The following is a 25,249-nucleotide window of genomic DNA, read 5'->3' on the forward strand; positions in this document are numbered from 1 at the left end:
TTGGGGCACTATATTAACAGAATATACCTCACATTCACCTCCAAACCAACCCTTGGGGGACACCACAGAATTATAATAATTAAGTCAGACAAGGACCCAAATTGTAACCACTGACTTTTATACTACTATCTGATTAATGATGCACCCCAATAACGCACTCTAGTTATTTTTAATTTGAACACCTCCTGACCTGGAGGTTGCATGGCCATTGGCCGCCTTTCACCCATTCACACTGACTGTGATTTTAATTCACACACCCCCGTTTTTAATATTTCCAATAAATGTTAAGTTTTAAATCCGCCATTTCTCTGGATTATCTATCCTATGGTAACCTTTGACTATTTTTCCTAAGTGCTGTTGAGTGCCAATTATGTACATTCTCTCAATTGCCAAGGCAATTGGTATTTCCGGGAAAGATATTTATGCCTGATACATTTTAATGAAAATTGCAGAAAAGAAAAATACATAGTCCCCTTTAAATTATTTAAATAAAAAAGGAAGGATCTAGGGACCATTACAGATGCTGACATTGAATAAATCCACAATAGAAATGGTTATTACACAGGTAACAGTTCATGTGTGTGTTTTATTATGATCAAACACAAAAGAAAAAAAAAATAACACAACATTCTCCTTGAATTCTTGCTTGAAGTCTTGCGACCATAAAAAAAATATACAATGGACCATCTTATTATTAACCACAACCCCCTCTGGAGAAAGGTAGAAATGCTGATAAAACTAACATTTCTCAGCCTGGCTAGGAGACGCTGTTTAGATGCATCTTTTTAACACAAAAAGAATCACTAAAGGTGGAGCTTGGCTCACTGCAAGTTGTGGATCATTTCCTCTTTGGCTATGAGATGTGTGGTCTTGTTTACAAGTGACATCAAAGAGTTTAGTTTCTGGGACCAGTCGTTTAAAAGGTCATTTGGATCCTTTGGCCGTTGGAAGTTGATTATACCGGCCAATCTATCTACCTTGGCATAAATAGTCTTGTTGACTACTAGATTGGAAAGGAACTCCTCGGATTCCTGGAAAAATATAAATATGAAAAGGTTAAAAAAAGAAATCACAAAGATTTTATCAAAGACACATCAAAGAATCTTTGAAGATAAAAAACAAGCGCAACTCAGATTCAAGGAAGTAGAAATACTTTATTGCAAAATCTCACTGCGCACATATATGCACTTACAAGAGGGAAGTTAAAATATGCCTCTAAATACAATCCATGGCTTTGTCTGATCACTGCTATCCTTCGTAATTTGATCCAAGCCCTCTGTTAGAATGTACTGGTCAAAGGTAAAAAGTACTGGCCTGGGTAAGGCAAAGGAGATATCACTCTCCAGCTGACTAGACCGGCATCTCTGACTGGACGCGTTTCCTCTGCACAAAGCAGACTTTCTCAAGAGTATTTTTGACCAATACATTCTAACAGAGGGCTTGGATCGAATCACAAAGGATAGCAGTGATCAGACAAAGCCAAGGATTGTATTTAAAGGGAAATTTTAACTTCCCTCTTGTAAGTGCATATATGTGGGCAGTTGGATTTTGCAATAGTATTTCTACTACCTTGAATCTGGGTTGCGCTTGTTTTTTATCTTCAAAGATACCAAGCAACCAAGAGGAACGTCTGTGACACGTTTCAAACTCAAACACCTGGGGATTTTCTACCCTCAACATAAACAGAAGGATTACAAGTAAAAGGGATTCACTGGGACTCGATATCTATGTAACACCACAAGCAGTGGCATCATACTGGTGACTATTATAACATATGTTTGTCAAGCCCAGTTGATATATTTTGTGGTTACTAGCAGAAATAATATTGCTCTGCATTTTAATTTAACCACTACAGACCTTGCACTTCGCACGTAAGTGTGTGTTTACATATTTTTATTTTTTTAACTGTTAGATTCCACTTTCCATTTTAGCGCTTTGAAATTTTATTAAGTATTGTGACATCAAAGAATTATATTTTTTTCTTTTAAAATTGCAGTTTGTCTTTTTGTTAAACTAACAAAATAAAAGTGATGTACAAGTAGTGAAAAATTAATTCTGCTTTTATGTTTGTTGGATGAGTCGATGGGGCCTATTTAACAATGGTCTGTCGGACCTGATCCGACAGTGCGGATCAGGTCCGTTAGACCTCGCTGAATGCGGAAAGCAATACGCTCTCCGTATTCAGCATTGCACCAGCGGCTCTTGTGAGCTGCTGGTGCAACGCCGCCCCCTGCAGATTCGCGGCCAATCGGCCGCCAGCAGGGGGTTGTCAATCAACCCGATCATACTCGATCAGGTTGCTTTTTGGCGATGTAATTACAATATATTTCTGTTGTGCTTTAAATTATATGAAAAGGGGGAAAAATAATGAAAATATATTGCAAAGTAGTTTCATTATGTGTAACTAAACATTTTACATAAAAATCTCAAGGGGTTTACTGTCCCTTTAAGCACCAAATAAAGAGGCTTCGGATTTGAATAACACTAACCCTGAACTTCAGGCACCCCTGAAAAAACTTAAGGTAAATGAAAGCATTGTATAAAATGGCAGTTTATTGCATAAGCAAACCCCATCTTAGATTGCTAATATTTTTTTATACATGTTTTATTATAAATCATTTTTGTTATCCTGTAATAAAACATTTATGCGTATCTGATAAATTCTTCTCTTTCAGAATGATTATGGTCCACATATCTCCATAACATATGGGATATATTTCCTGCCATTAGGAGGAAGTAAAGAACACATACTAGAGCTTAAAATCTGTCCCATCTCTCTCTTAGTTTAACGTATAGCCGAGTAGAGAATAGGAAACATTAGGTAGGAAAGACAAAGCAGGGTCTGTAGAGGTGTTATTAGAACTGTCGCCCAAAACGTCGGGGCACCATCATCATTCCGAAAGAAAATAATTTATCAGGTAAGCATACATTTTGTTTTCTTTTATAAAATGATAATGGTCCACGGTCCTCCATAACATATGGCATTAATTCCCAAGCCGATGGTCTATGTTACGGAAAGGGTAAGACTTTTTTTTCTGTCTTATTTAGCTGACACTGCGGCCAAAAAGACTTCCCTGCCAAAAGCTGCTTGCAAAAAAACAACAAAACCTCAAAATGCTAAACACTGAAAAAAGTATGCAGAGAAAACATGTTGCAGTTTTGCAAATCTGCTCCAAATCATAATTATTAAAAACCTACAATGTTGCAACTACTCTTGTAGAAGAGCTGAATACAGTTAGGAGGCGACTTTCCCACCTTCAAGAAAGCCATGTGAATAACTTATTTAAGCCAAGAGGCCAACGCTACCTTAGTAGCTTTCTGCCCCTAGCGAGTCCCAGAGTAGTGAAACAACAAAATAAAAACAGAAGTTTGTCTGAAATTATTAGTAGCGTGGAGATAGAACTTCAAAGCGTTGGCTACCTCAAGATTATAAAAGAGTGGCTACTTAGAGTTAGCAGGATCTGAACACAATAGGGCCGATTTATCAATGTCCGTTCCGACATGATATGCTGTAGCATATCATGTCCGACATACATTGCTGAATGCCGAAAGCATACGCTGTCGGCATTTAACATTGCACAAGCAGTTCATCAGAACAGCTCGTGCAATGCCGCCCCCTGCAGATTCGCGCTAGCAGGGGGTCAATCAGACCGATCGTATAGGATCAGGCAGATTGGAGATCGCAGCCTCAGAGGCAGCAGACCAGTTATGAAGCAGCGGTCTTAAGACCGCTGCTTCATAACTGCTGTTTCCGTGGAGCCTGAAGGCTCACGCAGAAGCAGGGTCGTCAGGGGCCATTCGGCCCTTGATAAATCAGGCCCAATCAAGGAACAACCATTTAAGGTTAACAACTCAGCAACTCTCCTTGCTGAAGAGATTGCTAATAGTAAGAGTACTTTCCCCGTTAAAAGTAGATATCAATGGAATGCACTGGTTCAAACAAAGTGCCTTGCCATGCAGAGAAAAGTAGATTCAGATTCCAGGGTGGAGAAATGGGAATCACAGTTGGCCTAACGAACACCTGGAGAAAAGTCTGACCCTCAGGAAGTTTAGCCAACTTCCTATGAAAAAGAACAGATATAGCAGAAGTTTGATCCTTTACAAATTAGCAGACAAAACCCTTGTCAAGGCCATCCTGAGAAAAACTGAAGGAGTCTAGAAATCCTAAAAGGAATACCAAGAAACCTTCTGGAAGAACTACATTAAAAAAATGTGTTACAAATCCAGTAATCAACTATTTGTGTTACAGGCTTTGTGGCCTGCATCAAGTAACCTCAATGTCTCAAAACTAAACGTTTAAGCTCCAAGCCATTAAATGTAGAGATTAGAGATCCTGATGAAAAAGAGAACATTGAGACAACAGATTTTGTCTCAGAGGAAGAAGTCATGGATAGCAAGAAACATCTGCACTATATCCACATACCGAGGTCCTGCAAAGTCAGGCTGGAGCAATTAATATACTAGTAGAGGCGGGCTGGTAACTTGGGGTGTACCGGCTGACCCTCTTTGGGTAGTGTCCTCACAGACTTCTCCGATGGATACTCCTACAATAGGGAACAACAACAGAGTGCCTCATGTGTGCATCAGTGTATCAATATGAAGCAATCATAAGAACAATGCCAAATGGGTACTCACATTTAACTATAGTACACTTATGTACTAGTGGAAGCAGGCTGGTAACTTCGAGGTGTACCGGCTAACCCTCTCCAGGTAACAGATGCAATGTGCAGGATGATATCACCACATTCATTGAATGATATATAGATATAATTTGTCAAAAGCAGAAGTGTTGCTGCTCAAAAAGAAGGTGCTAAACACCATAGCTTGTATAAAACAAGTTAGTTTATTAAAAACAATTTAAAAGCAATAACAAGAATGGGTTAATGCAACGCGTTTCTCAGCCTTAACATTGGCTGTTTCCTCAGGCATAAAGCACCTTCTAACTGACCAAATATTTAAACTAAATCCCACCAATAGTGGAAAAGGAACACTCCCATAATGGGCGTGTAGACATAACTACATTATTAATTGCTTCATTAGCTATTTGCAACATTGTTGCAATCAATATGTTAAAAACCATATGATACAATGTTGTACATTAGCTTTTGCCACATAATTAACAATTCTACAAATATAAAAAAAAAAAAGTTTTACAGGGAAATACATAAAGAAAAATAGATCTTTAGCAATATCCACCATAGCCAGGATCATAATAATAATTATAGTAAGGTCCAGATCTATATAAACCTAGAGAGGGTTAGCCGGAACACCTCTAAGTTACCAGCCTGCTTCCACTAGTACATAAGTATACTATGGTTAAATGTGAGTACCAATTTGGAATTGTTCTTATGATTGCATCATATTGATATACTGATGCACACATGAGGCGCTCTGTTGTTGTTCCCTATTGTAGTAGTATCCATCGGACAAGTCTGTGAGGACACTACCCAAAGAGGGTCGGCCGGTACACCCCAAGTTACCAGCCGCCTCTACTAGTACATTAGTGTATTCTGACTAAATGCGAGTATCCATTTGGCTTTTTCATTTAAATGTCCTTTTCTGATACACTGATGCACACATGAGGCGCCCCTCTATTGTCTCTCATTTCAGCAGTATCTTACGGATAGGTCTGTGAGGAGGAGAGCAGCCGCCATCTGATTACAGTGAATTTACTGAACCACCTTTCATTTGATACCCAAGTCTGGGATCCTCTGTTGGGACTATTTCCATCTATGAACATTGGATTACATGGTTTGAGTAATACATTATATTTTCATCTTTATATATCAGTTAACAGACTTATTTTTTCTTTATTTAAAGTGTTAAAGCGCCTCCTTATTTCTTGTTGTCATGGAGCAATTAATATTACTGATGTTGACTCCTGTTTGGATCAAGTATGATTCTTGGAAACAGGCATGCTAGATGAAGGTTCCATGGACACACCAAGGCATTATTAGGAGAGCCTTTGGATCTTTTGATCTTGCACAATAGCTTGGATGCATGTGGATTAAATGAAAGGTCATCTGATCTATGTCCTTTAAACCCATTTTGATCTTCGATTTATCGAAAATGTCCTAATGGAGAGACCACTATCTTGAATGGACTGAGATGATTCACCTACTAGTTGTTCACAGCTTCTATACGATTTACCAATAAGGAGCAAAGAGTCCTCTCTGCCTAAGACAGAGTTTTAGACACTTCCTGCATTGCCAGTGGACTGCAGACATTCCCCTTTATAATTTATGCAGGAGACCACCGAGATGTCCAACTGAAAATGGATAAACTTCTCTTTCTTCAATAGAGGCCAGGGCTGAGAGTCTGAAAATCGCTCAAAGTTCCAAAATGTTGTTTGGTAACCTTGCCAACCAAACAACTTGCACTCTGAGAAACCCAGACCGCCTCCCAGCCAGGGAGACTAACGCCCGTTGGTACAATAGGCCAAGTAAGGATGTCCCAAGGGTCAGACAGATTTTGTGTCCTCAACAAAAAGATTGAGTGACGGAAAATCCAAAGCAATCCGTATGCCAAATGTAAATAATTATTTGACCACTGAGGTAGCAAGCCATTAAAGGGGTCTCAAGTGAATATGGGACAAAATAAACTACATCTGAAGGAGCTAATCTAAGTCCCACCGTCACCATGCACTGAGCTACCATCAGAATGTAGTTGAGGGTAGTAAGAGACACACCCTCTGAATCCTACAATGCAAAGTTCCGTCAGGAAACTAGATGCTACCCTTATTGCTGAATATAATGAGTCTTTGGGGTACACCAATGCTCCAACCATGGTCTTGAATTAAGACAGAAACTGGAGAGTATGAGCAATAGCTATTAACAAGAAATAAGCTTGCACTAGTATGAAATTCAGATAAGGAGCAGCTGAAATGTCTTGATTCTGAGCACTGGCCAGACTTCATGCAACATGGGTGGTAAACGGGCAAGGTTTTGCAGATATACAAAGCTCAAGAACTGAAAGTATTCCCTGTGTATAGGGATGTGCAGCTAACAATCCTAGAGGTCTATACTAGCCATAAACTGACCCTTTGGATGAAAGATAAAAACAGTGAGGAATGTTCCCATTACACAAGTGGGAACCCTGATCAGCATGTTTAGGGATGTTAAATCCAAGACAGGACTGTAATTCCCTTTGGACAATGAACTTATGGGGACAAAAATTATTGACCCCGAGGTTACACAGGTACTGGGATTAATTATTCCCCTATCCTCCAAATCCTTTATAAAGGCTGCCGCCTCAGAAAGATCTTTGGCAACATGAGATAGGAACGCTGGTCAATAAGGAAGCTCTGCTTCAAAGAGAACAAAACTCTCAATTTCTTGAAGGACAAAGCAAATCAGTCCGGATATCTAAACTATGTTTCCTGCTGTATTCAAAAAGATAAAAACTTATACAAAGTTTATTAAATCCATACATGAAATAAAGTATCAGGTGTGGTATACATGTAGCATTTGCGCATGTTTATACTGTCATATAGCCTTATGGACAAGAGGAGCAGATACTTGTAAATCCATGACCAGAATAAGCAGAGACTGCGTATACTTGGAAAGTAAATACACAATGTACATGGTCCATGAAAATATTCATGATTAATGTTCAGTATCAGCATTATAGAACCTATGTGCATTATTATTTGTGCTACTGAACATACAATGCACATAGATAGCTTTTAGCGATTTATATATTCCAATAGTGTACAGAACCTGCACGATGTATATTACTGAAATAATATTCCAAAGAGCATGATATGTACAACAGTATATAAAATGCAGACTGACATCAAAATTTTTTTTACAAAAAAACAACTGTTTACATCCCCTGGCAATGGTGGGAGTACAATGCTTAACTGACTTATAAATAAGTATTAATAGCGCAGATAGTTATAATAAATGGTAATAGCACCATATGTAATTTTCAGTACAATATAAAACTGCACATATTATAGTAAATTGGGTACACTGTAGACCATATAAGAATGTGCTGTGGTGTACAGCTGCCTAAAAGGTCTTTGCAAAAAAAACACCTGCCTCTAGGATGTTATCAAATCTGAACCTTTAGGTTATCAGCCTAACAGGAGCCTCCTCTATCAAACTGCATATTGCACTAAGCAGATGCCAGTCTTCTTATAGGGTCATACACCTACATTTTAAAAGGTGCCCCTTAGAGCTGCCAGAGGGCTGTAACAGGTCAGATAGGGTTCCCAATGATGATATAACTTTAAGGGACCCGATAGGTAAAACAAAAATTATGTCATTAGGGGAGCAGGTTAAGTCCCCTGGCTATGCTGTACCTGTGTAATAATAGCCTCTAGGCTGTATGTGTGCTGTGTACAGTCACTTACCTTATGCAGCACCCCTCCATTTGCTTACCAGGCATGTCAATGCAGCTGCATTCAGTAGAAACCCCATCCAGTGCAGGTATAGAGTACTGCAGATGACGGCAGTTGGAAATACCAGAGTCCCTCAAAGGGGAGGTTAGGGACAAGTCATTGCAACGCTTGAGGGTAGTTATTGCTGAAGTCCTGTTAGGGAAATACTGTGCACATAACAGGGTATTCCTTTGTCCCTGTATCATTCAGCTGCTGTGAAGTTTCTATTCTATTTTCTTTGTAAATGATACTCCCTGTGGACTCTGGGTCTCACATAGGTTTGAGCACCCAATTTATAATCCATAAGCAAGTAGCTGGAACAACCTCTATTCTCAAACATCTCCTACAAGGCCAAAAACAAAACTAAGAGAGAGATTATTGACCTCCTCCTAGTGGTAGGAAATATATCCCATATGTTATGGAGGATTGTGGACCATCATAATTTTACCAAAGAAATCATTGCATCCGCCACCTTCTATCTCTTGTTCTGCACTGTAGTGACATATAAAGTTTTCCCACATGCAATATATGTATGTAATGTTCTAGGTGAACTGCGCATGCGCAGATTATCTACACAGCGCCTCCTGAGTTAACATAAGCTCTGATTCACTGTTTACATTTAAGTCATGAGATTGCCCCCTTTGGCTCATGTGTGCACTGACTAAGTGACTGGCATTTGGCCACTAATACACATGTGCCAACCCATTCAGGCACGTCAGCACAGTAAGTCTGTAACTTTCGTTGGGTGAATGCCAAAACGGTCACCTGAAGAAAAGAAAAAAAAACTTTCAAGGAAGGTGGCAGGGGGAATGAGAAGTATGGAAGAAGGAAAAATAAATAAATAAATATATATTTAAATTATTTTTTTTTAAATTTTTTTTTAAGTACTAACTTGCAATAAAAGCCGTTTAAGTTGAAACTTATACTGCAGTATTGGTTATGTACTCCCTACAAAGCCTGACATTTGTTTGCCTGATATTGGTCTCTTTAGAAATAGAACATAAGGTTTCCATTCAAAATGTGTAATATTTTTATATTGCTCTTTTTATATTGCTTTTTAAAGCATTCTGTCCTTTTTAATGGAAGCATTATTAGGTTTATTTATTGAATTACATTAATACCTGTGACCGAGGTATTCCCTAAAGTGACTGTAAGGTGACCTGTGTTTCTTAGAACTTATTGGAAAGCATGTCATGGAAAGCTGCCTATTAATAGCACACGGGGCAGAACAGCAAATCAGAAGTTTGGTATGGTGGCAAGAGTATAGAGAGTGAACAAACTAAAGCCTTGTTATACTTACATCAATTGACAGATCCAGGAGTTGTGCCATCCGTTTTCTTGTGATACGAGTGTAATATTTTGCCATTATTCTAATATTCTGCAAAACATACAAGACGTTTTGATTAAACTACGTTTAAATAAAAGGGAAATAAAAGTGCATGCAACAGTGTAATAATTAAAGCACATGCTTAAAAGCAATACACTACTGGGAGCTAGCCAATGAGAAGAGGCATACGTATGTAGCCGTCAATCTCCAGATAGCACCCAATAGGGCATTGTGGCTCCTGAGCCTACCTATATATGTTTTTCAAGAAAGGATAATGAAAGAACTAATTAAATTTGATAATAGAAGTGCTTGTGTGGGTTTTTAATGCAGTGGATAACACCTGGAGGAGTAGATAGTGCAATATCTGTATATATTGATTAAACTGGATTTCTCAAACTGTCTCTGTGGTATGTAGTTCTTCTCATGCTGGTTCACAGAGGACCCAAGGAGATTCACTGTTGTATCCCACGGGTTTCCTCAGGTATCACATCAAGATATAATGTCTCCAATTACTGTTGAAGGATTTCCCATTGGCGTAGTGCATCCAAACACCATGAAAAATAAGTGTAGATACCCAGAGTAAAGTTGATAAAACGGTTTCTTTATAAAGAAGGCTTCTCAATAAAGAAGCCATTTTATCAACTTTACTCTTGAGTATCTACACTTATTTTTCATGGTGTTTGGATGCACTATGCCAATGGGAAATCTTTCAACAGTAATTGGAGACACTATATCTTGACGGGATACCTGAGGAAACTGTGGGATACAACAGTTAATTTCCTTGGGTCCTCTGAACCAGTAGCTCCTTCTACAAACAAATTTCTACAGACAGCCTTTGGGAGAGACCATTGGAAGGCAGCGGTTCAACTTTCAGAGGGGAGTAAAATCCATATTGTTTATCTTGTGTTTGTTTTTGTATAGTTATTCTCATGCACAGACACTGAAGTATGTGCTAATGAGTGACATGAACCCTTGCAGTGTGCTAATGAGTGACATGAACCCTTGCAGTGTGCTAATGAGTGACATTTACCCTTGCAGTGTGCTAATGAGCGACATTTACCCTTGCAGTGTGCTAATGAGTGACATTTACCCTTGCAAGTGTGCTAATGAGTGACATTTTACATAAATTACAGATCTTGTACAGAACACCATTAACCATCAACTTTTTGTACCACCGACTGCCTGTACCAAACAAAAAAAAAAAACGGGACATAACTGTGTGATTGACACCCTCTAAGACAACATGAGCATGGTGTGACTGATCACGAAACAGACATGAGCCAATGACTGACACAAGACAAAAAAGAAAGGGACAAATCACAAATAGAACAGGAATACAAACCAGAAACCGAAAATGATCTGGTGATTTATACAAAGTCAGAAAGAGAACATGAGCCAATGACTGAAATCTAACCAAAAACGGGACACGAGTGTGATTAATACCAGAACACAAACAATATGAGTCTGGTGTGACTGATACCAAATCAGAAAAAGGAAAGGAACGTGTGACCAAAATGAGCAAGATGTTGCAGTTTATAGAAACTGTGCAGACCTTTAGCTGGATACAGGGGTATATGGTGAGTCACATGGCCGGTAGTGGTATACCGGGGTATATAGTGAGCCACTAGGCAGGTAATGGTATACCCGGTTATATGTGGAGATTAACATAACCGGTTGCTGCATACCGGGCCTGGGGCACACAGTGATTCACTTCAGATAGGCAGATCATGACATACATCTGAGCAGCTTCCTGCATTAATGACTATCTACAGACTCCTCCCATGTGAGTGGGTACTGGTACAAGCATAATAATATTATTAGTGGGCCCTCAGTCATAACTATGAATGAAACAGGCTGGAATCATCATTCTCCTATTTTGGGCTTTGATGTCACAGGAGGCTGACCAATAATGTAGCGTGCTGCTGTTGGAAGGATTTCAAGCTCCGTCTACGATACTGACATTTACTGGTGATCGAGCGCTAATTATTCGGAGAAACTGCAATATTGTATACACAGGAAAAACATATTGGCTCCCGTGCCAACAGAGAGGCCTCTGCGCACCAGCTGTGGCATGTGTGCCATAGGTTGGACATTGTTGTTCTAGGCACTATGTTTAAAAATAAGTGCTCCATGGCAGCGTGCTTTGGAAACTCCCATTGTGCCTTGAAATTGGGCATCTACAACTACCAATAAAATTAGCTGTAAGCAGGCCAGATCTAATGCCATTTAGTATTTTGGGTCAGTGAGATAATATTTATACATCACATGTAAATGTTACATCTTCAAGCTGCCAATAAAAAATAAATCATGAAGCAAAAGGTGGGAAGTAGTGTACTAGGCCACCCATAGTCTATACCAGTGATGGCGAATCTTGGCACTCCAGATGTGAAGCACCAAGGTTTGCCATCACTGATCTATAGTATAGAGGCACAAACTGCTGTAATACTTGTATTTTTGACTTATGTACAGTAAATAATGTAATATAGTCCTGAGACTTTACAACAAGCATATGAAGCAGGATGTGACAACTAATACTCTGTTAAAGAGCATTTTATCTCTGGAAAGTGCAGAATGAACCCATGTGACCAATATGAACAACGTTTTATTCGGTATTCTAGTGTGCTACATACATTACCTTTCATTGACCCTCTATATAGCATCTACACTTATATTTATTCAATTCATTTTTGATGTAACATTTCTGATGGTAAATGAGCGGAATGATACATTAAATAGAGAAACAGCTACTTACGTGCTCTACAACTCTGTTCTTCAAATCATTCCACCTCTTTTCGCCTTCCTCTGTAAAACTGAACACATCAGTTGCAGTGCTGTCTAGAGAACCCTCTCTCAGTTCTTTCCCATACTCCTCTACCAGAGTACTCCAACGCATCAGTTCCATTGTAGTGAAAAGTTTTAGGAGATCCCTGGGCAACATAAAGCATTGTTTTTATTTTTATTGAAGACCAATATGGCCGCAATTACAAGATTTGGTAAATTACATTAGTACAGAATAAAAAGGTGACAAACAGAAACAGACATTATCTAGTCTCTTAACAACATAATCCTATAGGTGCATCTATTCAAGAAGACTTCCTGTAAGCGTCAGTGAGTATTCTTCATTCAGAGAAAACTGTTTTTATATTAAGTGATCAAAGTCACAGAAACTGTGAAAACGTTTAGCTGAAATCACCTATCCAAAAGGGAAAGTAAACCCACAATTTTCTTTCATGATTCAGATAGAGCATGCAACATTAAGCAACTTTCTAATTTACTCCTATTATCAATTTTTCTTTGTTCTCTTGCTATTTTTATTTAAAAAGCATGAATTTAATGCTTAGGAGCCAGCCCATTTTAGGTTTAGCACCCTGGGTAGTGCTTGCTTATTGGTGGCTAAATTTAGCAAACTAATAAGCAAGCATAACCCAGGTTCTCAACCAAAAATGGTCCATCTCTTAAGCTGTACATTCCTGCTTTTTAAATAAAGATAGCAAGAGAACAAAGAAAATTTGATAATAGGAGTAAAATTAGAAAACAGAATTTATGTTTACCTGATAAATTTCTTTCTCCTACGGTGTATCCGGTCCACGGCTTCATCCTTACTTGTGGGATATTCTCAATCCCTACAGGAAGTGGCAAAGAGAGCACACAGCAAAGCTGTCCATATAGCTCCCCTCAGGCTCCGCCCCCCAGTCATTCGACCGACGGTTAGGAGAAAAAGGAGAACCATAGGGTGCAGTGGTGACTGTAGTTTTAGAAAAATAAATTTAAGCCTGACTAAAATGCCAGGGAGGGCCGTGGACCGGATACACCGTAGGAGAAAGAAAATTATCAGGTAAACATAAATTCTGTTTTCTCCTACATTGGTGTATCCGGTCCACGGCTTCATCCTTACTTGTGGGAACCAATACCAAAGCTTTAGGACACGGATGAAGGGAGGGAACAAGTCAGGTAACCTAAACGGAAGGCACCACTGCTTGTAAAACCTTTCTCCCAAAAATAGCCTCCGAAGAAGCAAAAGTATCGAATTTGTAAAATTTGGCAAATGTATGCAGAGAAGACCAAGTCGCTGCCTTACAGATCTGTTCAACAGAAGCCTCATTCTTGAAAGCCCATGTGGAAACCACAGCTCTAGTAGAGTGAGCTGTAATTCGTTCAGGAGGCTGCCTTCCAGCAGTCTCATAAGCCAACCGGATGATGCTTTTCAGCCAGAAAGACAGAGAGAGGTCGCAGTCGCCTTTTGACCTCTCCTCTTGCCAGAATAGACGACAAACAAGGACGATGTTTGTCTGAAGTCTTTAGTTGCTTTTAGATAGAACTTTAAAGCACGAACCACATCAAGATTGTGCAACAGACGTTCCTTGTTAGAAACTGGGTTAGGACACAGAGAAGGAACAACTATCTCCTGGTTAATATTCTTATTGGAAACCACTTTTGGAAGAAAACCAGGTTTGGTAAGTAAAACAACCTTATCTGCATGGAACACCAGGTAAGGTGAATTACACTGCAAAGCAGACAATTCAGAAACTCTTCTAGCAGAAGAAATAGCTACCAAAAACAAAACTTTCCAAGATAATAACTTGATATCTATGGAATGTAGAGGTTCAAACGGAACCCCTTGAAGAACTGAAAGAACTAAATTTAGACTCCATGGAGGAGCCACAGGTCTATAAACAGGCTTGATTCTGACTAAAGCCTGTACAAACGCCTGAACATCTGGCATCGCTGCCAGACGCTTGTGTAACAAAACCGACAGAGCGGAAATCTGTCCTTTTAAGGAACTAGCTGACAAACCTTTCTCCAATCCTTCTTGGAGAAAGGCTAGAATCCTTGGAATCCTAATCTTACCCCATGAGTAACCTCTGGATTCACACCAACAAAGATATTTCCTCCATATCTTATGGTAAATTTTCCTGGTGACAGGCTTTCTAGCCTGGATCAGGGTATCTATAACAGATTCCGAAAACCCACGCTTAGCTAGAATCAAGTGTTCAATCTCCAAGCAGTCAGTTGCAGAGAAACTAGGTTTGTATGTTTGAATGGGCCTTGAATTAGAAGGTCCTGCCTCAAAGGTAGCTTCCATGGTGGAACCAATGACATATTCACCAGGTCTGCATACCAAGTCCTGCGTGGCCACGCAGGAGCTATCAGAATTACCGAAGCCTTCTCCTGTTTGATCCTGGCTACAAGCCGGGGGAGAAGGGGAAACGGTGGAAAGACATAAGCTAGATTGAACGACCAAGGCGCTACTAAGGCATCTACCAATGTCGCCTTGGGATCCCTGGACCTGGACCCGTAAAGTGGAACTTTGGAGTTCTGACGTGACGCCATCAGATCCAGATCTGGAATGCCCCATAGTTGGGTTAACTGGGCAAAAACCTCTGGGTGAAGTTCCCACTCCCCCGGATGGAAAGTCTGACGACTCAGGAAATCCGCTTCCCAGTTGTCCACTCCTGGGATGTGAATTGCTGATAGATGGCAAGAGTGATCCTCTGCCCATTTGATGATCTTGGATACCTCTCTCATCGCCAGGGAACTCTTTGTTCCCCCCTGATGATTGATGTACGCCACAGTCGTCATGTTGTCCGACTGAAATCTGATTAATTTGGCCTCCGCTAGTTGAGGCCATGCCTGGAGCGCATTGAATATCGCTCTCAATTCCAAAATGTTTATCGGGAGAAGAGATTCTTCCCGAGACCATAGACCCTGAGCCTTCAGGGACTCCCAGACTGCGCCCCAGCCTAGGAGGCTGGCGTCGGTCGTGACAATGATCCACTCCGGTCTGCGGAAACTCATTCCCTGCGACAGGTGATCCAGAGACAACCACCAGAGGATTGAGTCTCTGGTTTTCTGGTCCATTTGAATCTGGGGAGACAAATCTGCATAATCCCCATTCCACTGTTTGAGCATGCACAGTTGCAATGGTCTTAAATGAATTCGAGCAAATGGCACCACGTCCATTGCTGCAACCATGAGTCCTATTACCTCCATGCACTGAGCTATGGAGGGTTGAGGAATGGATTGAAGAACTCGACAAGTGTTCAGAAGTTTTAACTTCCTGGCCTCTGTCAGAAAGATCTTCATTTCTACTGAGTCTATAATTGTTCCCAGGAAGGGAACCCTTGTGAACGAGGACAGAGAACTTTTTTCTATGTTCACCTTCCACCCGTGGGACCTTAGAAAGGCTAGAACAATGTCTGTATGAGCCTTTGCCTTGTGAAAGGACAACGCTTGTATTAGAATGTAGTCTAGGTAAGGTGCTACTGCAATGCCCCTTGGCCTTAGCACCGCTAGAAGAGACCCTAGCACCTTTGTGAAAATTCTGGGAGCAGTGGCCAATCCGAAGGGAAGAGCCACAAACTGGTAATGCTTGTCCAGAAAGGCGAACCTCAGGAATTGATGGTGATCTTTGTGGATAGGAATATGCAGGTACGCATCCTTTAAGTCCACGGTAGTCATATATTGACCCTCCTGGATCATTGGTAAAATTGTCCGAATGGTTTCCATTTTGAATGATGGAACTCTGAGGAATTTGTTTAGGATCTTTAAATCCAGAATTGGCCTGAAAGTTCCTTCCTTTTTGGGAACTACAAACAGGTTTGAGTAAAATCCCAGTCCTTGTTCTGCTGTTGGAACTGGGTGTATCACTCCCATTTTTAAAAAGGTCTTCTACGCAATGTAAGAATGCCTGTCTCTTTATCTGGTCTAAAGATAAGCGAGACATGTGGAACCTTCCCCTTGGAGGAAGGTCCTTGAATTCTAGAAGATACCCCTGAGAGACAATTTCTAGTGCCCAGGGGTCCGGAACATCTCTCGCCCAGGCCTGAGCAAAGAGAGAAATTCTGCCCCCTACTAGATCCGGTCCCGGATCGGGGGCTACCCCTTCATGCTGTCTTGGTAGCAGCAGCAGGCTTTTTGGCCTGTTTACCCTTGTTCCAGCCTTGCATTGGTTTCCATGCCGGTTTGGGCTGGGATGCGTTACCCTCTTGCCTAGTGGCTGTAGAGGTAGAAGCCGGTCCCGTTCCTGAAATTGCGAAAGGAACGAAAATTAGACTTGTTTTTAGCTTTGAAAGGTCTATCCTGTGGGAGAGCATGGCCCTTTCCCCCAGTGATATCTGAAATAATTTCTTTCAACTCTGGCCCAAATAGGGTCTTACCCTTGAAAGGAATATTAAGCAATTTTGTTTTGGACGACACATCCGCCGACCATGATTTTAGCCAAAGCGCTCTACGCGCTACTATTGCGAAGCCGGAATTTTTCGCCGCTAATTTAGCTAACTGCATAGCGGCATCTGTAATGAAAGAATTAGCCAACTTGAGGGCGTGAATTCTATCCATGACTTCATCATAAGAAGTTTCCTTCTGGAGAGAGTTTTCTAATTCCTCAAACCAAAAAGCAGCTGCAGTGGTTACAGGAATAATGCAAGAAATTGGTTGTAGAAGAAAACCTTGTTGAGCAAAAATTTTCTTAAGTAAACCTTCTAATTTTTTTATCCATCGGATCTTTGAAAGCGCAACTGTCTTCTATTGGTATAGTCGTGCGCTTAGCTAGCGTTGAAACTGCCCCCTCTACCTTAGGGACCGTCTGCCATGCGTCCCTTCTAGGGTCAACAATTGGGAACATTTTCTTAAATATAGGAGGGGGAACAAAGGGTACACCTGGCTTCTCCCTCTCCTTAGTCACGATATCCGCCACCCTCTTAGGTATCGGAAATGCATCAGTGTGTACTGGGACCTCTAAAAATTGTCCATTTTACACAATTTTTCAGGGATCACCAAAGGATCACAATCATCAAGTGTAGCTAGGACCTCCTTAAGAAGGGTGCGGAGGTGTTCTAGCTTAAATTTAAATGCTATGCATCAGGCTCTGCCTGCTGAGAAACTTTCCCTGTGTCAGAAATTTCTCCCTCAGACAGGCCCTCCCTCACCGCCAAGTCAGATTGATGTGAGGGCACTACAGATAAATTATCCTCTGCGTCAGCTTGCTCATTTTCTGTGTTTAAAACTGAGCAATCACGCTTCCTAGGAAAAGCTGGCAGTTTAGATAAAAATGCTGAAAGAGAATTATCCATTACTGTCGCTAACTGTTGCATAGTAATCACAATTGGTGCGCTAGATGTACTGGGCAACGCTTGCGCGGGCATAGCTGGTATTGACACAGGAGGAGAGGATAGCGAGCTATCTTCACTACCTTCAGCTAAAGAATCATCTTGGGCTATATTTTTAAGTGTGATTGTATGGTCCTTAAGCTGCTTGGACGCTATGGCACACTTCACACATAAATTTAATGGGGGAACCACCTTGGACTTTGAGCATACAAAACATAGGCTATCTGAAGGTTCAGACATGTTTGACAGACATAAACAGAACTTCAATGCAATAAAAATTATTTTTGACAAAAACGTTACTGTCTCTTTAAATAATAAAAGTGCACACTTTATTACTGAAACATCAAAAAACCATCATATAAACATCCGATTTTAATGAAATTTTCACCACAGTGTCTTAATGCTTTGAAAAGATTGCACACAAGTTTTCAGACCAATTAACCCCTTAATGCCCAAACCGGAGCTAATAACAGTTATTAACCGGTTAACACAGTACAGTCCCCTGCCACAGCTTCCACTGTGGCCTTTACCTTCCTTAGGGATTATTTTGGTAGCAAATAAGCCTTTCTGGAGTCCTTTTCTGAGCCTCTGGACGCCCCACGTGAAGCTGCATGAACTGCCTAGTCAAAAAACACTGCGCAAATTGAGGCACGAAAATGAGGCCTCCTCCCTCTTCATTCCAGAGTGGAGGGGCCTTTCTGACTAGATTAGGTGTCTAACTAAGTGCCAGGCGCAAATTAAACCCCAAAAGTGTTTTAAAGTTTGAAAAAACACCTTATTTATAGCCAAAAACATGCTAAAAAGCAATCGATTAAGCCCACAATTAGTGTCAACCAGCATAGAGCCCTAAATATAAGCCATCATTTCATACTGAGTCTAAGAAAAATGGCTTACCTATCCCAGAGGGAATTTCTGACAGTCTTCTAGCATTACATGGTCTTGTTAGAAAAATGACTGATCATACCTGAAGCAGTTAAGCCTGCAAACTGTTCCCCACAACTGATGTTCTCTAGTTTCAACAGTCCTGCGTGGGAACAGCCATGGATTTTAGTTACTGGTGCTAAAATCATATTCCTCTTAGCAGAAATCTTCATCACTTTCTGCTGTAGAGTAAATAGTACAAGCCGGCACTATTTTAAAATAACAAACTCTTGATAGAAGAAATAAAAAACTACAACTAACACCACATACTCTTTACCACCCCCGTGGAGATGCTACTAGTTAGAGCGGCAAAGAGAATGACTGGGGGGGCGGAGCCTGAGGGGAGCTATATGGACAGCTTTGCTGTGTGCTCTCTTTGCCACTTCCTGTAGGGATTGAGAATATCCCACAAGTAAGGATGAAGCCGTGGACCGGATACACCAATGTAGGAGAAAGTTGCTTAAAATTGCATGCTCTATCTAAATCATGAAAGAAAGAAAAAACAGAATTTATGCTTACCTGATAAATTACTTTCTCCAACGGTGTGTCCGGTCCACGGCGTCATCCATAACTTGTGGGAATATTCTCTTCCCCAACAGGAAATGGCAAAGAGCACAGCAAAAGCTGTCCATATAGTCCCTCCTAGGCTCCGCCCCTCCCAGTCATTCGACCTACGGACAGGAGAAAAAAAGGAGAAACTATAGGGTGCCGTGGTGACTGTAGTTAAAGAAAGAAATGTATCAAACCTGATTAAAAAACCAGGGCGGGCCGTGGACCGGACACACCGTTGGAGAAAGTAATTTATCAGGTAAGCATAAATTCTGTTTTCTCCAACATTGGTGTGTCCGGTCCACGGCGTCATCCATAACTTGTGGGAACCAATACCAAAGCTTTAGGACACGGATGAAGGGAGGGAGCCAATCGGGTTACCTAAACAGAAGGCACCACGGCTTGCAAAACCTCTCTCCCAAAAATAGCCTCCGAAGAAGCAAAAGTATCAAATTTGTAGAATTTGGCAAAAAGTGTGCAGAGAAGACCAAGTCGCTGCCTTACATATCTGATCAACAGAAGCCTCGTTCTTAAAAGCCCATGAGGAAGCCACAGCCCTAGTAGAGTGAGCTGTGATTCTTTCGGGAGGCTGCCGTCTGGCAGTCTCGTAAGCCAATCGGATGATGCTTTTCAGCCAAAAGGAAAGAGAGGTAGCAGTAGCTTTTTGATCTCTCCTCTTGCCAGAATAAACGACAAACAGAGAAGACGTTTGTCTGAAATCCTTTGTTGCTTCTAAATAGAACTTTAAAGCACGGACTACATCTAAATTATGTAACAAACGTTCCTTCTTTGAAACTGGATTCGGACACAAAGAAGGCACAACTATTTCCTGGTTGATATTCTTGTTGGAAACAACCTTTGGAAGGAAACAAGGTTTAGTACGCAAAACAACCTTATCTGAATGGAACACCAGATAGAGCGGATTACACTGCAGAGCAGATAATTCAGAAACTCTTCTAGCAGAAGAAATAGCAACCAAAAACAGAACTTTCCAAGATAACAGCTTGATATCTATGGAATGTAGAGGTTCAAACGGAACCCCTTGAAGAACTGAAAGAACTAAATTCAGACTCCAGGGGAGGAGTCAAAGGTCTGTAAACAGGCTTGATCCTGACCAAAGCCTGAACAAAAGCTTGAACATCTGGCACAGCTGCCAGTCGTTTGTGTAACAAGACAGATAAAGCAGAAATCTGTCCCTTTAGAGAACTTGCTGATAATCCCTTGTCCAAACCTTCTTGGAGAAAAGAAAGGATCCAAGGAATTTTAATCTTACTCCATGAGAATCCCTTGGATTCACATCAACAGATATATCTTTTCCATATTTTATGGTAAATTTTTCTAGTTACAGGTTTTCTGGCTTGTACCAGAGTGTCTATCACAGAATCCGAAAACCCACGCTTAGATAAAATCAAGCGTTCAATTTCCAAGCCGTCCGCTGGAGAGAAACTAGATTTGGATGTTCGAATGGACCTTGTACTAGAAGATCCTGTCTCAAAGGTAGCTTCCATGGTGGAGCCGATGACATTCACCAGGTCTGCATACCAAGTCCTGCGTGGCCACGCAGGAGCTATCAAAATCACTGAGGCCCTCTCCTGTTTGATCCTGGCTACCAGCCTGGAAATGAGAGGAAACGGTGGAAACGCATAAGCTAGGTTGAAGGCCCAAGGCACCACTAATGCATCCACTAGAGTCGCCTTGGGATCCCTGGATCTGGACCCGTAGCAAGGAACCTTGAAGTTCTGACGAGACGCCATCAGATCCATGTCTGGAATGCCCCATAATTGGGTCAACTGGGCAAATATCTCCGGGTGGAGTTCCCACTCCCCCGGATGGAAAGTCTGACGACTCAGATAATCCGCCTCCCAGTTTTCCACTCCTGGGATGTAGATCGCAGATAGGTGGCAGGAGTGATCCTCCGCCCATTTTATGATTTTGGTCACTTCTCTCATCGCCAGGGAACTCCTTGTTCCCCCCTGATGATTGATGTAAGCAACAGTCGTCATGTTGTCTGATTGGAATCTTATGAATCTGGCCTTTGCTAGTTGAGGCCAAGCCCTGAGAGTATTGAATATCGCTCTCAGTTCCAGAATGTTTATCGGGAGAAGAGACTCTTCCCGAGACCATAGACCCTGAGCTTTCAGGGAGTCCCAGACCGCGCCCCAGCCCACTAGACTGGCGTCGGTCGTGACGATGACCCACTCTGGACTGTGGAAGCTCATTCCCTGGGACAGGTGATCCTGGGTCAGCCACCAACAGAGCGAGTCTCTGGTCTTCTGATCTACTTGAATCACTGGAGACAAGTCTGTATAGTCCCCATTCCACTGTTTCAGCATGCACAGTTGTAATGGTCTTAGATGAATTCGCGCAAAAGGAACTATGTCCATTGCTGCAACCATCAACCCTACTACTTCCATGCACTGAGCTATGGAAGGTCGTGGAACAGAGTGAAGAACTTGACAAGCGTTTAGAAGTTTTGACTTTCTGACATCTGTCAGGAAAATCTTCATTTCTAAAGAATCTATTATTGTCCCCAAGAAAGGAACTCTTGTCGACGGAGACAGGGAACTTTTTTCTATGTTCACCTTCCACCCGTGAGATCTGAGAAAGGCCAGAACGATGTCTGTGTGAGCCTTTGCCTTTGAAAGAGACGACGCTTGTATCAGAATGTCGTCCAAGTAAGGTGCCACTGCAATGCCCCTTGGTCTTAGAACCGCTAGAAGGGACCCGAGTACCTTTGTGAAAATCCTTGGAGCAGTGGCTAGCCCGAATGGGAGAGCCACAAACTGGTAATGTTTGTCCAGAAAGGAGAACCTTAGGAACTGATGATGATCTTTGTGGATAGGAATATGTAGATACGCATCCTTTAGATCCACGGTAGTCATAAATTGACCCTCCTGGATTGTAGGTAAAATCGTTCGAATAGTTTCCATTTTGAACGATGGCACTCTGAGAAATTTGTTTAGAATCTTTAAATCCAGAATTGATCTGAAGGTTCCCTCTTTTTTGGGAACTACAAACAGATTTGAGTAAAACCCCAGTCCTTGTTCCACAGTTGGAACTGGGTGTATCACTCCCATTTTTAACAGGTCTTCTACACAATGTAAGAATGCCTGTCTCTTTATTTGTTTTGAAGATAAGTGAGACATGTGGAACCTTCCCCTTGGGGGTAGTTCCTTGAATTCCAGAAGATAACCCTGAGAAACTATTTCTAGTGCCCAGGGATCCTGAACATCTCTTGCCCAAGCCTGAGCGAAGAGAGAGAGTCTGCCCCCTACTAGATCCGGTCCCGGATCGGGGGCTACTCCTTCATGCTGTTTTGGTAGCAGCAGCAGGCTTCTTGGCCTGTTTACCCTTGTTCCAGCCTTGCATCGGTTTCCAAGCTGGTTTGGTCTGCAAAGCATTACCCTCTTGTCTAGAGGCTGCAGAGTTGGAGGCCGGTCCGTTCCTGAAATTGCGAAAGGAACGAAAATTAGACTTATTCTTGGCCTTGAAAGGCCTATCTTGTGGGAGGGCATGGCCCTTACCCCCAGTGATGTCTGAGATAATCTCTTTCAATTCTGGCCAAAAGAGGGTTTTACCTTTGAAAGGGATATTAAGCAATTTTGTCTTGGAAGATACATCCGCTGACCAAGACTTTAGCCAGAGCGCTCTGCGCGCCACAATTGCAAATCCTGAATTTTTCGCCGCTAATCTAGCTAACTGCAAAGCGGCATCTAAAATAAAGGAATTAGCCAACTTAAGTGCGTGAATTCTGTCCATAACCTCCTCATACGGAGTCTCTCTACTGAGCGACTTTTCTAGTTCCTCGAACCAGAACCACGCTGCTGTAGTGACAGGAATAATGCACGAAATAGGTTGCAGGAGGTAACCTTGCTGTACAAAAATCTTTTTAAGCAAACCCTCCAATTTTTTATCCATAGGATCTTTGAAAGCACAATTATCCTCGATAGGAATGGTAGTGCGTTTGGCTAGTGTAGAAACTGCCCCCTCGACCTTAGGGACTGTCTGCCATAAGTCCTTTCTGGGGTCGACCATAGGAAATAATTTCTTAAATATAGGAGGAGGGACAAAAGGTATGCCGGGCTTCTCCCACTCCTTATTCACTATGTCCGCCACCCGCTTGGGTATTGGAAAAGCGTTGCGGTGCACTGGGACCTCTAGGAACTTGTCCATCTTGCACAATTTTTCTGGAATGACCAGGTTGTCACAATCATCAAGAGTAGATAGCACCTCCTTAAGTAGTGCGCGGAGATGCTCTAATTTAAATTTAAATGTCACAACATCAGGTTCTGCCTGTTGAGAAATTCTACCTGAATCAGAAATTTCCCCATCTGACAAAACCTCCCTCATGGCCCCTTCAGATTGGTGTGAGGGTATGACAGAGCAATTATCATCAGCGCCCTCCTGCTCTACAGTGTTTAAAACAGAGCAATCGCGCTTTCTCTGAAATGCAGGCATTTTGGATAAAATATTTGCTATGGAGTTATCCATTACTGCCGTCAATTGTTGCATAGTAACAAGCATTGGCGCGCTAGAAGTACTAGGGGTCTCCTGCGTGGGCAAAACTGGTGTAGACACAGAAGGAGATGATGTAGAACTATGTCTACTCCCTTCATCTGATGATTGGGCAACTTTACTATCTGTGGCAGAACTGTCCTTACTTTGTTTGGACGCTATGGCACAATTATCACACATATTTGAAGGGGGAGACACATTGGCTTCCATACATACAGAACATAGTCTATCTGAAGGCACAGACATGTTAAACAGGCTTAAACTTGTCAATAAAGTACAAAAACCGTTTTAAAACAAAACCGTTACTGTCTCTTCAAATTTTAAACAGGGCACACTTTATTACTGAATATGTGAAAAACTATGAAGGAATTGTTCAATTTTAACCAAATTTTCACCACAGTGTCTTAAAGCATTCAAAGCATTGCACCCCAAATTTAATGTTAACCCTTAAAATGAGGAAACCGGAGCCGTTTACAGTTTTAACCCCCTTACAGTCCCAGCTCCAGCCTTTGCTGCGACTTCACCAAACCCAGGTGAGTATACGATACCAAATAAAGCCTTCTAGGAACCTTTTCAACTAATTCCAAACCCACACACATGCAGCTGCATGTACTGCTCTCAAAAGTAACTGCGCAGTAATGGCGCGAAAATAAGGCTCTGCCTACTACAGAGAAGGCCCTTCCTGACTGGGAAGGTGTCTAAACCAGTGCCTGACGTAAAAAAAAACGTTCCCCAAAGATATAAAAGTGTGAATTTCAACATCAAACTGTATAAAATGCCCAAATAAAGCAATCGATCTAGCCCATAAAAGTGTCTACCAGTTTTATAGCCCATATTAAGCCCTTTATTCTGTTTGAAACTAAGAAAATGGCTTACCGGTCCCCATGAGGGGAAAAATGACAGCCTTCCAGCATTACACAGTCTTGTTAGAAATATGGCTAGTCATACCTTAAGCAGAAAAGTCTGCCAACTGTTTCCCCCAACTGAAGTTATCTCATCTCAACAGTCCTATGTGGAAACAGCAAACGATTTTAGTTACTGCTGCTAAAATCATACTCCTCTCACAAACAGAACTCTTCATCTTTTTCTGTTTCAGAGTAAATAGTACATACCAGCACTATTTTAAAATAACAAACTCTTGATAGTAGAATAAAAAACTACAACTAAACACCACATACTCTTCACCATCTCCGTGGAGATGCTGCTTGTTCAGCGGCAAAGAGAATGACTGGGGGGGCGGAGCCTAGGAGGGACTATATGGACAGCTTTTGCTGTGCTCTTTGCCATTTCCTGTTGGGGAAGAGAATATTCCCACAAGTTATGGATGACCCTGTGGACCGGACACACCAATGTTGGAGAAATTGTGTTTAGTGTCCCTTTAAGCCTTGTCCTTCCCCTGGGACTCCTTACTCCGATTCTACCCGGTCAGTTATTTACATCACCTCC

At 41.5% G+C, this 25,249-nt stretch overlaps 1 protein-coding gene across 1 annotated transcript in view; it reads right to left on the reverse strand.

Annotated features, from left to right (window-relative positions):
- Positions 1-566: 566 nt before the first annotated feature.
- The window catches only part of PSMD12 (proteasome 26S subunit, non-ATPase 12), a 50,182-nt gene continuing 25,499 nt past the window's right edge, over positions 567-25,249 (reverse strand). Inside the window, exons 9-11 of the mRNA XM_053707920.1 lie at positions 12,463-12,637; positions 9,684-9,761; positions 567-1,031 (exon numbers count right to left, since the gene is read on the reverse strand). Of these exons, the coding sequence (XP_053563895.1) occupies positions 822-1,031; positions 9,684-9,761; positions 12,463-12,637 (463 nt within the window). The 3' untranslated portion in view covers positions 567-821. The remainder of the gene's footprint in view (positions 1,032-9,683; positions 9,762-12,462; positions 12,638-25,249) is intronic.

Source organism: Bombina bombina, chromosome 1, assembly GCF_027579735.1.
Source record: "Bombina bombina isolate aBomBom1 chromosome 1, aBomBom1.pri, whole genome shotgun sequence".
Classification (NCBI taxonomy): Eukaryota; Metazoa; Chordata; class Amphibia; order Anura; family Bombinatoridae; genus Bombina; species Bombina bombina.